Source organism: Rhinolophus hipposideros (genome assembly GCF_964194185.1).
Source record: "Rhinolophus hipposideros genome assembly, chromosome: 20".
NCBI classification, from domain to species: Eukaryota; Metazoa; Chordata; class Mammalia; order Chiroptera; family Rhinolophidae; genus Rhinolophus; species Rhinolophus hipposideros.
The window spans coordinates 11,264,387-11,277,009 of NC_138066.1; the positions used below are offsets into that span (position 1 = coordinate 11,264,387).

The 12,623-nt window shown below is 48.1% G+C and overlaps 1 protein-coding gene across 29 annotated transcripts in view; it reads left to right on the forward strand.

Moving 5' to 3' along the window:
- The window catches only part of MINK1 (misshapen like kinase 1), a 50,979-nt gene that overhangs the window by 25,107 nt on the left and 13,249 nt on the right, over positions 1-12,623 (forward strand). For all 29 annotated transcript variants that reach the window (XM_081028616.1, XM_081028617.1, XM_081028591.1 and 26 more), the window contains exons 2-5: positions 8,184-8,249; positions 9,959-10,015; positions 10,087-10,212; positions 12,197-12,307. In XM_081028616.1, the coding sequence (XP_080884742.1) occupies positions 8,184-8,249; positions 9,959-10,015; positions 10,087-10,212; positions 12,197-12,307 (360 nt within the window). The remainder of the gene's footprint in view (positions 1-8,183; positions 8,250-9,958; positions 10,016-10,086; positions 10,213-12,196; positions 12,308-12,623) is intronic.

The following is a 12,623-nucleotide window of genomic DNA, read 5'->3' on the forward strand; positions in this document are numbered from 1 at the left end:
TTATTGGGGAAGGGGAACAGGACTTTATTGGGGAACAGTGTGTACTTCCAGGACTTTTTCCAAGTCAAGCTGTTGTCCTTTCAGTCTTAGTTGTGGAGGGCGCAGCTCAGCTCCAGGTCCAGTTGCCGTTGTTAGTTGCAGGGGGCGCAGCCCACAATCCCTTGTGGGAGTCAAACTGGCAACCTTGTGGTTGAGAGCCTGCGCTCCAACCAACTGAGCCATCTGGGAGGCAGCTCGGCTCAAGGTGCCATGTTCAATCTTAGTTGCAGGGGGGGCTGCCCACCATCCCTTGTGGGAGTCAAACTGGCAACCTTGTGGTTGAGAGCCTGCGCTCCAACCAACTGAGCCATCTGGGAGGCAGCTCGGCTCAAGGTGCCATGTTCAATCTTAGTTGCAGGGTGGGCTGCCCACCATCCCTTGCGGGAGTCGAGGAATCGAACTGGCAACCTTGTGGTTGAGAGCCCACTGGCCCATGTGGGAATCGAACCGGCAGCCTTCGGAGTTAGGAGCACGGAGCTCCAACCGCCTGAGCCACCGGGCCAGCCCCAGGATTATTGTTTTTAATAACAGCTTTATTGACATATTATTCACATACTACAAAGTTAATCCTTTAAAAGTATATTTACAGACCTGTCATTACCACTATATTATACCAGAACATTTTCATCAGCCCCAAAACGCAGAACCCATTAGCAGTCACTACCCTTTCCCACCTCCATCCAGCCCCTGGAAACCACTAATCTACTTTTTGTCTTTATGGATTTGCCTCTCATGAGCATTACACATACATGGAGCCATACAATATTGGGCCTTTTTTGACTGGCTTCAATTTGACGTGATGTTTTCGAAGTTCATCCATATTGTAGCATGTATCATTGCTTCAGACTTTCTTATTTCCAAATAATATTCCATTGTATGGCTATATCACATCCACTCATCAGCTGGTGGACCTTTAGGTTTCTAGTTTTTGGCTATTATGAATTACGCCACTATGAACATTTCATGTACAATTTTTTGTGTGAATATATATTTTCAGTTCTCTTGGGTATCTACCTAGGAGTAGAATTGCTGGGTCACATATGTTACTTTTTGTTTTACATTTTGAGGAACTGCCAAACTGTTTGGCAAAGTGACTTTGTCATTTTATTTTCCCACCAGCAATGTGTGAAGGTTCCAGGTTCTCCACATCCTCACCATTGCTTGTCCGTCCTTTTGGTCCTCACCATCTTAGTGAGTGTGAAGTGGTATATTGTGGTTTGAGTTTGCATTTCCTTAGTGACTAATGATGTTGAACATCTTTTCATGTGCCTATTGGCCACTGTATATCTTCCTTGGAGAAACATCTTTCAGATTCTTTGCCCATTTTTTAACTGGGTTACTTGTCTTTTTATTGTTAAGCTATTTTATCATGGGAGTCCTTTTTATATTCCGGATACAGGTCACTTATCAGATATGAGTCCCTTATCTAGATACAAGTCCCTTATCTGATACATCATTTGCAAATATTTTCTCCCCTTCTGTGGGTCGTCTTTTCACTTTCTTGTTGGTCGTCTTTTTACTTTCTTGTTGGTCGTCTTTTTACTTTCTTGTTGGTATCCTTTGAAACACAAACGTTTTTAATTTTGATGAGGTCCAGTTTATCTTTTTTTGTTGTTGTTGCCTGTTTTGTTTTTGTTGCTTGTGTAAGAAACGATTGCCTAGTCCAAGGTCATGAAGATTTACTCCTATGCTTTCTTTTAAGGCTTTTATGGTTTTAGCTCTTGCATTTTCAGGTCTGTGATCCATTTTGAGTTATTTTTTATATGGTATGAGGTAATGGTCCAACTTCATTCTTTTGTGTATAGATATCCAGTTGTCCTAGCACCATTTGTTGACTATTGAATGGTCTTGGTACTCTTGTCAAAAATCAATTGACCATGAATGTAGGAGTTTATTTTTGGATTTTTCATTCAAGTCTGTAGCCACACAACAGCCTAGCCAACTATCCCCTCTTGTCTTTCCTTAAGGAAAGAAGAGTCTGTAAGACTGTGCCTTTCTGGGACTCTGTTCCATCTTTGTGTTTACACCTTATGTCTCTCTGTCTGGTCCCCAAAAGATGGTTTGCAGCCAAAGACGGGTAAGATATCTCACGGGAGATACAACCTAAGCCAGGCGGAACTCAGTGGGGACCCCAAATGAGCTGCCTTGGACAGGTATGGGAAGGGGCCTTGCCTCCCCTTCCCCCTGCTTGGGAAAGTCTATTGCCGGCTCTGCCTTTCCCCTTGCACCTGTTTCCACTTCTCTCAACGGAGTTGTTACAATGTGAAAGACATGATCCTGAAAAGGTACATACTTTAGGTACAAAACATCCTGGGACCTTGTGCTTCAGCTGTTTACAGACAAAGGGTGATTGGAATAAACATTTTCTGTTATGAATTCTGAGCCTCACAGACCGTGTAAGAAACAATGTTGCTTTCTTGTAGTTGTAGACCTCTCAATAAAAGCCTCCAGCCGGCTTTATTCTGGGCTCCTGTTGCGCAGGTCGCCAGGAGCCACACAAGTCCAATGATCTGTATGTCTGGCATTACGCCCCTATCACATTGTCTTGATTTCTGTAGCTCTATGGTAAGTTTTGAAATTGGGAAGTGAGTCCTCTTTGTTCTTTTTCAAGATTGTTTGTCTCTTCTGGAATCTCTTGCATTTCTATGTGATTTTTAGGATAAGCGTGTCAATTTCTACAAAAAAGCCAGTTGGGACTTCGATAGTTGAATCTGTAGATCTGAGCAATATTGTCTTCTGATCCATAACATGGCACATCTTTCCATTTCTTCATTTCTTTCAACATTTTGTAGTCTTCAGTGTACACAGCTAGTACTTCTTTGGTTATAATTTATTCTTTTGATGCTTTTTGAAAATGGAATTGTTTTCTTAATTTTATTTTTGTATTATTCATTGTAGTATATGTAAATACAGTTGTATCCTGCAACCTTGTTGAACTTGTTGATTAGTTCTAATAGATTTTTAGTGGATTTCTTAGGATTTTCTACATATAAGATTATGTCATCTACACACAGAGATAGTTTTACTTCTTCCTTTCCAATCCAGATGCCTTTTATTTCTTTTTCTTGCCTAACTGCCTTGGCTAGAACCTCCAGTATAACATTGAATAGAAGTGTCAAGAGTCAACAACTTTGTCTTGTTCTTAGATTATTTTTTAAAAACATATCCATTTGGTGCTGTTCTTTTTTTTTTTTAACTGAAGTTTATTGGGGTGACAATTATTAGTAATGTCACATAGGTTTCAGGTGTGCAATTCTGTAATAACATTATATGTCACATTGTGTGTTCACCACCCAGAGTCAGTTCTCTTTCCAAATTTGGTGCTATTCTTGAGAAACTTTAAACTCACAGTGGAGATGAAATCATGTGAAATTGGGGTTGAAATTCATGGGTGGGATAGTGTGTGGTGTGCTAGAGTAGCTAGGGAAGAAGGACGTCCTGAGGAAAAAACAACTTGGGATGTGGCGTGGCTGGCAGGAGAGAGGTGATCTTTCGGCGGATGGGCACGTGAAGGCCCTGGAGCCTTCTGTACTCGTAGGAGAGAGCAGTTGGTGATCACCCAGCGATGCGGGTCTCCTACCACCGCTCAGGCTGCCTGACTTCACACAGGTCCCTCTGCTCCGCAATAGTCCTAAACACTTTCCATTCACCTGTTAGCTACTCCCTAAAGTACAGCGTTTCTCAAGATGAGACCACTGCCCTCTCCATTAGAATCACCCGGGGGATCTGTTAAATACGCAAATTCCTTCACCCCAGATCTGTGGTGCTAAATGAGAATTTCTGGAAGTGGATCCTAAGAGTCTGCTTCCCAAGCGACCCTTGCGTACCATGGAGTATTTCAGAACCACTACCCTGAAGCACCTCGAGGCGTCTGTTCCCTCCTCATTCAGGCCCCCTACTCCTGCTTAGCCGGTGGTCTTCCCTCTGAAGGAATCATAAAAGTCAAGGTCATTAGGTGTCTGTGGAGCTCCCTCATCTTCCTTCTTCTTTACCCCAACAGACCAGTATCTCTTCACTTCTCATCTCTTCCTGTGCTCTCTCCTTCCTCTCATTAGTTACCCATAGCCTGGTCCCCATCCCTTCCCACCGCCCAGCAGCTGACTGGACAAGAATCATTGCTGAGAACGGTCTGCGCGCTGTGATAGAGCGGAAAAAGGCCTGCAACAGCAGCGTTGGTACAGATTGTGTCCACGTGCAGAGAGCCAGCCGGGACCCCCTGGTGGCTTCCCAGGAGCTGTGTACCTCCCTCTGCTGGCGCCTCTTCTAAATCACCATCAAACAGGGTGACCGAGCACAGGCGCATATTTGAAGGGCCCACATGAAGCCAGATCAATGCATAAATCATATTTGAACTGTAATGCATTTCTGGGCATTCTGAATCTTTGGGTATGTGTGTAAGAGAGACTAGGCACTGTTGTATTTTATCACTGTGTTAAGCAGTGGACGATACAGTGTATATACTATGGAATACATCCATGCGTACATACATATATCATTAAGAAAATCAATTCATCAGACATCACCAGTCTCCTCTCTTTCTGGCTCCTTCTCTTCCACAAGCATGAGAGATCCTCCCGATTTTGAAAACCTTTTTGTCTGGCCCTGCTACCTCCTCGAGCCTCGAGCCATCACCTGATTTCCCCCCTTCCTCTCTGAGTTAGCCTTCTCCAGAGAGGGTGCTCCATCCAGAGCCTTCACTGCCTCACCACCGTCTTCTCTGGCCTTCTGCTGTCTGTCAGCAGCGGTTCCCACAGAGGTTCCCAGTGGTTGCTTCGGTGCTAGGGCCAGTGCTGTTTTTCTCAGGCCTCTCTGACCGTCTCCTTCTCCGGTATCTGTTCTGCTTTCCAGTGTGTAGCATGTGCCCATTCCTCAGAGGCTAGCCTTGACTCTTTTCTTCTTCTTTTCGCTGTGCACTCTCCCTGGATATCTCGTCTCCTGTCTCATGAATATCCTCGAAAGCTTTATCTGCAGACCCTTGTTTCTAACTGCCGGAGAGGCATTTACTCCCATGCGTCCCCTAGTATCTTGGACTCACCAATTGAATACTTCGCCAGCCTCCAAAGCCCAGCTCAGACACCGTCTCCTCTGGGGAGCCTGCCTGACATTTCCGACCTGAATTGAAATCTGGGCCCTGAAACCATGAAAGAGACTTTTCACCCAGTCCAGCTCCCTCTTAGTTTGTGTGAGGAAGATGAGGCCCCAAACGGCGACATACCTAAAGTTCTTCCTAGAAAGTCACAATGCAGTGCTCTTGCCGCTATGCCAAGTGGGTTTTTTCATGCCTTGCGTGCTTTCAGTTGCTATTATGGTATCTAATCCTATACTGCCGCGTGTCCACATTGGGGTACTTGGCCTGTCTGTAAAGTTAGAAGGTCCGTGAGGGACTTTCCGTGTTTCTCATATATTGCTGAGCTCCCCGTTGTGCCTAATTGAGGGGTCCTCACTCAGTTGGGTGCTCAGTAAATATTTAATGGATGAACGAAAGAAGAGAAAGTTGCTTTATAGATATTCCCTGATTAGGGCCTAGCCAAGTGCAGGGTAGATATAGACACTCACTCAGGAAATATTTATTGGTAGGCTAATATTTAATATTAATAATAATAATAATAGTAGTATAAGGCCACTTTACTATCAGGCTGAGGTGTCTGAACCCTCTTCTGTAAGCATTGGCAAATCATGCTGGTTCTGGGCAGAAGCATAAAATTAGGAAAGCATCGTGTTAGGTTAAATCTGGCAGCAGCAGCAGGAGGAAGAAGAGTGGTGAGTCAGGAGCTCCAGGAGGGAGAAGAGAAGGGATTGGTCTGTGTTGCACCTTCAGGAATGGAGAGGAAGAGACAAATGGGCATTTTGAAGGGAGAAAGGATAGGGTGACTGATGTGGAGAAGGAAGGAGGAAGGGGAGTAGAGGATGGTACAGGGCAGGATTTTGGTGTGGAAAGTGGTGCTGTTCTTGAAAAGTGGAGAGGGAATGGCTTCTGGAGGATGTTAGGTACCATAACCTCTGTGTCCCATGCATGGTTTCAGCCTAATTCTCAGAATAACCCTGTCAAGTAGGTGTTATCCATGCTGGTGGGTCAGGAAACAGGCTTGAAACCATTAAATCAATATCTGAACCCAGTGTGTCGACCTCATGGTTCTTTCTCCTCTCCGTGCCTCCCAGTCATAGGGAAGGAGACAGATTTGGAGCTAAGATTATAAAAGTAAATCTGTTTAGGCTGATTTGAGGTTAAGGTGGGGTATCATTATGACTCTAACAGGCCCATCATATTTTCTCTCTTAGATTAGGAGCATCTAGAAAATCATGACCATAGGTCCTTTTTCCTGTCTCTGCACATCTCAGAAAGAACTAAGTTAGATGTAAGAAAGAACTTCCCAGGAGTCAGAATTAAGAGGACCCAAAGTGGATGAGCCTTTCTTTGGGGGAGATTTTTAGGAAATTGTGTTCCTTTCCTCTTGCAGAGAGACAGGATACCTTCTCCCAGGTTCCTTGCAGCTCTCAGGTTCAGACAGACGTCTCGTTAGCCCCTCACACTGCAGTGACGGTATCTCCCTTTCCTGTGGCTCCTTCGGTGGTTTTTAGACCTGTTCAAGGCTATTTGTTTATTATTATTAACTTCAGCTGGATCTGAATAACTGAACATAGAACCACGAATTCTTGGTCTGGTCAGCCCCAGGCCCCTTCAGAGCTCATAGAAGAACCCTTTTCAACTTGTAGCCAGTCTCCCGCTGGAGCAGGTTTGGGGCGTTCTTTGAGGCTGCTGTGTGTGCCAGGCCTGGGCTGGGCGCTGCACACACTGGTGAGCGAGGCGGGCTCCGTCCGTTCTTCCAGGAACTTGCAGACAAATAAATGCACAATTGTAGGGCATGACACATGCTCTGACAGGGGAAGTACAGTTTTGATCCTGCAGTTCCCCTGTGTGAGAGAATGGACGGACTTTACAGTGAGGACGCTGGAAAAATGAACAGCTTCGGGCTGGTGTCGCCCTGGTCTCCAACATACCCAGGTTGTTAAGTTCCACGTGTGTGGCTGTGAGGGAAGGGTTCTTCTGGTTTGCTTGGGGGATTTTTGGTTTAATCAGAAATGCTACATTGGTTTTCAAAATCAGGGAGAAAGGAGTTTTAGATGATATACTTTTAGAGTTATTAGCATAGGGCCCAAGCATTGCCTGGAGAGTTTGTTTCCTAAGTGACATTCTCCCTTTGTTGCCTCTCCTCTCAGTCCTGCAGGTGGCAGGAGGGGGCCTGCTCGGTCTGTGGGAGCCCGGGAGGATGGACAGCACTGCGCCAGCCTAGCTCTCAGCTTGCAGCTCCACCTCCCAGCTTGTCTCTCTCAAAAAAGAGGTCCTGCCAGGAGGGTGTGGGCGGCCCTGTGCTGCCCAGCCAGGCTGCCTGCTCTCGGCCCCGCCGGCGATCAGCCTCTTTGGAGGCTTTGTCTGAGCCCTTCGGGCCCTCTCCTCCTGGCACTGCTCGGCTCAGAAAAGCAGAATTGAAAGTTCTGCCTTCTCTTCTGCCTCTCCCAGTGGCCCTCTCACTGTCACCTGCTCTCCCTCCCACCTGGAGGTCCCTTCTATCTCCCAAATGCCATGGACACTGGCTCAGGGAAACCCTCCATCTCAGGAGGACTGAGAAGGGGAAAAAGGACAACAGGATGGTGGCTTTCAAATTCCGACTCCCTGCTACCTTTCCTCATCCCTGCTTTTAAAAAATAAAATAATAATAATTGTAAGTAACTTTTATTGCACCCACGCTCTGTGCCAGGCATTGTCTTAAGCATTTTATGGGCATTGCCTCATTTAAAGTTTACACCACCCCCAGAGGTGGGTACTTGGGCACCCTGTTTGGCAGAGAGGCTACAGACTCACAGAGTTGGTCATTGAGTTTGAAATCAGGAGCATATCTTTGAAAAACCGGCTGGGCTGTGGCTTCTGTTTTCTCTCATCTCCTGACTTTCCCCACAGAATATGAACTCTGAACCAATCCAGGAAAAGGGGAGCTTGTCATCAGGACGCCCCCCTGTGGGCCCCTCATTATGTACTAGTATTCACTCTCCTGATTGAATACCTCTTTCCCCCACCTAACTACAGAGCTTTTTCTGAAGTCCTGACACCTTATTCTTTCTCTCCTCCTCCTCTTCCTTTCCCCCAGGACCCTGCTGGAATCTTTGAGCTGGTGGAGGTGGTCGGCAATGGAACCTATGGACAGGTTTACAAGGTGAGACTCTAATGTTGGAGGGGCGTCACTGTCTTCCATGGGGCCCCCTCAAGAGGAGTGGAAGAAGTGGGCCCCAGATCAGGAGATTTGAAGGGCTGGGGGAGATTGCACAGGCTGGGGGCCCTGGGAAAGGGCAGAGAGAGGAGAGGAGAATAGAAGTAATGAGGGAAGAAAGCAGCAAGAGGTGGGGTGTTTTTGTTGGCCCCTGCCTGAGTTTAGAGCTAGTCTTGGGTACAGCAGGAACAAGTGTGGAGCTGAATGGGGTGTGAGAAAGGGACTTGTCAAGGCAGTGGGAAGGGCATGGGGACGTATGTGTAAGAGCTTACCTGGGAGTTCGGAGCAGAGCTCAAGCCAAAGGTGCAGGTTGGGCTTCTCCCAAGACCACAGAGAGACCCAGGACTTGGAGTGGGTGGGATCTAATGGGACCTTCTGCAGAGGGGAAGTGGCTTTCTTGAGCTCCCACAGCTGGCCTGCAACGGGGCTGGAGCCAGCGCTCAGGCCTTCTGCTTTTGAAGCTGCCTCTTTCGCACAGAAGTGGCATTTCCTCGGCTACTAATTGTAGTGTTTAGCCTGGCCAGCCCAGCCCTCTCACTGGCCTGACCACGAGTCACACTTGAATAGGGGGAGAGAGATGATGGTCCAGGTGGATACTGCCCCAGAGCTGGAGGCCCCCAGAGCATACACCCGCTTCCTTGTCTCCAGACATGATGCTGGGTCTTTTCACAAGACTCTTCTGCATCTCAGGGGCCTCTTTCCTGGGTCACTGGGACCACGTGCCTTACTCTTATCCTTCTTCCATGTAAGCTTTGGGAAAAAAGTGCTCCCCTCCCCCCACTTCCCCATGTCTTGCCTAGTTGTTGCCATGGAAACCGTAGCTCTGTGTTCTGCCTCTCTGGGCTTGGGGTCTTGAATGACTGCTGAGGATAAAAATAATCCATGGGCTGGCAGTACCCATGTTCATCCCCAGGAGGGGCTACCTTCCCTCACCCTGCTCTTCCCCAGGAAGCCTTGGACTTTCCTGCCCAAGCCTGAAATGGCTCCTGCTAGGAATTTCAGGAGGAGGGAGAATGTCCGGGATGTACTCTAAAAGGAGACGTTTCTTCCCATTAGCACTGGTGATGAGGCCATCGACACATGTCACTCGGCCCTTCTGTGTTTCCCTGAGCTCCCTAAAATCTCAGTTGTCTTTATTCTTTCCCGTCAACAATAATAAAAAGCCTGGAGGTGAGAGGGGCGAGGCAGCGAATCCTGGGAAAGGTCTCCTCTCCAGAGGGAGCTGGTCAAGAAAGCAGCTTGTCTTGCATAGAAGATGCAGACAGAGGCGAGGTCCTCCCTCCTCAGCCTCCTTCCCCAGCTCCATCTGAGGATGGAGAAGGGATCTTTCACTTCCTGCTCTAACTTTCAAACTGTAGGAAGTCCAAGCTAGAGAGGCTGGACTAGAACATAAGTGTCTCTCACTCGTCTCTCTCTTGAATGTTTTAGGGGAGGAGACCCTTCATCTTTATCAAGCACAGTGCTTAGAAATCCAGGCTCGGTAGTTTTTCTATAGCCCACTGCCTCCTTTTATGACCACCCCATAAATTGAAGTGTCTAACCATAATGAGGGTACTTTCTAAGACAGAAAACAGCCAGAAGGTGTGGCATCTCCCAGAATTGAGCCCTGCCTAGCACAGACCCAGATCCCTCCATGCCCATCTCTCTGTCTGCAGGGTCGGCATGTCAAGACTGGGCAGCTGGCTGCCATCAAGGTCATGGATGTCACGGAGGTAGGGAGTGTCGTGGGGCAGGGAAGGGTCAGAACACAGAGAAAAGGGCTCACGTCCTCGCATTCACCTAGGACGAAGAGGAAGAGATCAAACAGGAGATCAACATGTTGAAAAAATACTCTCACCACCGCAATATTGCCACCTACTATGGAGCCTTCATCAAGAAGAGCCCCCCTGGAAATGACGACCAGCTCTGGGTAAGTGCCTGCTGGCCTGCCCCCTGGCCCCTCCTTGCCCTTCCCTGTTTCCAGGCTGCTTGTTAGGAACTCAGCATCAGTGCTTAGAGTCTCCTCTCGCCTGCCCTCCTTCAGTCTACTGTGTCTGGATTGAGGAACCTCCAGACCCACACAGACCACCCCCACACTTCACAGCCACTTATTCCTCTGGGTGTTTTGATGGCAGGGGTTCTGGGGTTTGCCCCCACCTTTGCCCTGACCAGTATCTAACCCTGTGTCCAGCAGGCACTTCACAAGTAGGGAGCAATGTAATCCTAGCAAGGGCTGGGAAACCACAGGGAGGTTAGTCCAGCAGTTCTCCTGCCTTGGCACAGCTCCTGGGAAAGCAACATATCAAAACATCTGTGGGAGGCAATGAGGCCTGAACCCCTTTTGGCAGTGCACAGCCCTTCTGGATGATTGTTCTAACCAGAGCTTGCTGTAGCTCTTTTGGCCTCCCCCAAATTCCCTCCTGACCCAGAGCATTCCTAGGTCATTACCTTCCTACCTAGGCACCGGTGCCAGCTGATTCCTCACTCTACCCTTCTCTGGTGCTCAGCCAGTCCCAAGGACAGAGCAGCAGGGAACATGGCAGTGGTGATGGCTTGGGGTGGGGGTTGGAGCTCATGGCAGATCTCCCCTCCCAGCAGTTTCCAGATGAGTACTTATTGAGCACCTTGTGTATACCCTGCACAGATAAGCATAAGTGATGGTCCCTGCCTCCTAGGCACTTACTCTTTTTGAGCTATCTCTCACACAAATAAAGGTGAGTAACATGTCAGGTAGGTTTACCTACCAACTGTGTGTAGTGAGAGATCCTTTAAGACCGGAAGCCAGGCACTAGTGACCAGGCACCCCTTCCTGGACCTATTGGGCTTTGTCCTCCCACTGTGGTCTGCTGTCCACAGGAAAGCCCGGATGTAGGCTTTTTTGTATATGCAAATTACTTTTATTGCATATGCAAATATCCATGTCCTCTAACCATTTTCTGTGTTGGGTGTGGCTTTCAGAAAACTTACAGTGAATACATTTGGACAGGCATGCTGATTCCCGGGGGGACTTCCCATTTAGCACCTGCCTCTGGGTCTCAGTGGTTCTAGAGGTGCCATAGGGAGCCTGCCGTGGCGCTGTCACTGTTTGTGGGGTTTCTCCAGGTGCTACCAGCTTCCCTCCTGCAGCTCCCTCCTGCAGGACCCCATGCACTGTTTTGTCTGTAGCAGACTAGAGAGTTGCTGATTCTAGCCCCTTTCCTGTCTCTGTCAGAGGTAGAAAACTTTTTCTGTGAAGGGGCAGATAGTAAATATTTGGGGCTTTGTGGGTCATACTGTCTGTCACAACTACTCAGCTCAGCCATGGTACCATGAAAGGAGTCATAGACAATACAGAAGTGAATGGGCATCACTATATTCCCCTTTATTTAGAACACTTTTATTTAGAACACTAAACCTTTATTTAGAACACTAAAATTTGAACACTAAAATTTATTTATTTTAATAAATAAATTGAACACTAAAATTTGAATTTCATGTGGTACTTTTAATTTTTCCCCCAGCCATTTAAAAATTTAAAAACCACGCTTAGCTCACTGACCATAGTTTGCCAACCCTGCTCCAAACCCCATTTTGGGGTTTTAGGTCCCAGTGAGGATCTGATGAGAACGTTGGATCCTTCCCCAAGGAAAATGCACATCACTGTCTACAATTTCAGGGATTCCTTGGGCTCCTACTCTGGACCCAGACTATCGCCCCAGACCCACCTTCCCTATCTTTTCCAACTGTATTTCCTTTCCCTTTTTCTCTTAATCTCAGGAAATTCTGTGGCCTTTGTGATGGGGTCACGTGGCCCCTGCCCTCCAGTTCGTACCAATTTGGGCCCCAAGGCCTCTGGTTCCCCTCCAGGGGGAGGGCAGGAGAAGGAGGCCTTGCCTGACTGACCCTTTTCCTTCTGGTGCTCCCTGGGACCATAGCTGGTGATGGAGTTCTGTGGTGCTGGTTCTGTGACAGACCTGGTAAAGAACACAAAAGGGAACACCCTGAAGGAGGACTGCATCGCCTACATCTGCAGGGAGATTCTCCGGGTGAGCAGCAGGCCCCCCGTCGCCTCCTGGGCCACCCCTGCTGGAGCGTCTCCCTGGGCATGGACCCTCCCTGCACTGATGGGGGTGGGGTGGAGACAGGATCCTGACCTTGGGGATTCTCAAACTGTTGGAGACAAGCACCTCTGTTTCCAAGCTCCGCCACTTCTCCACTTGCAACCATCAGCTGCTGGGCCTTCTGGGAGCCAGCGCCCTGAGGAAGCTCCCCCGGGAATGGTCAGCCTGCACCAGGTGGCATGTGGTGGAGAGGAGCTGCTCCTGCAGCCCAGCCCCGTCAAGACTGATGACCTCCCCTCCC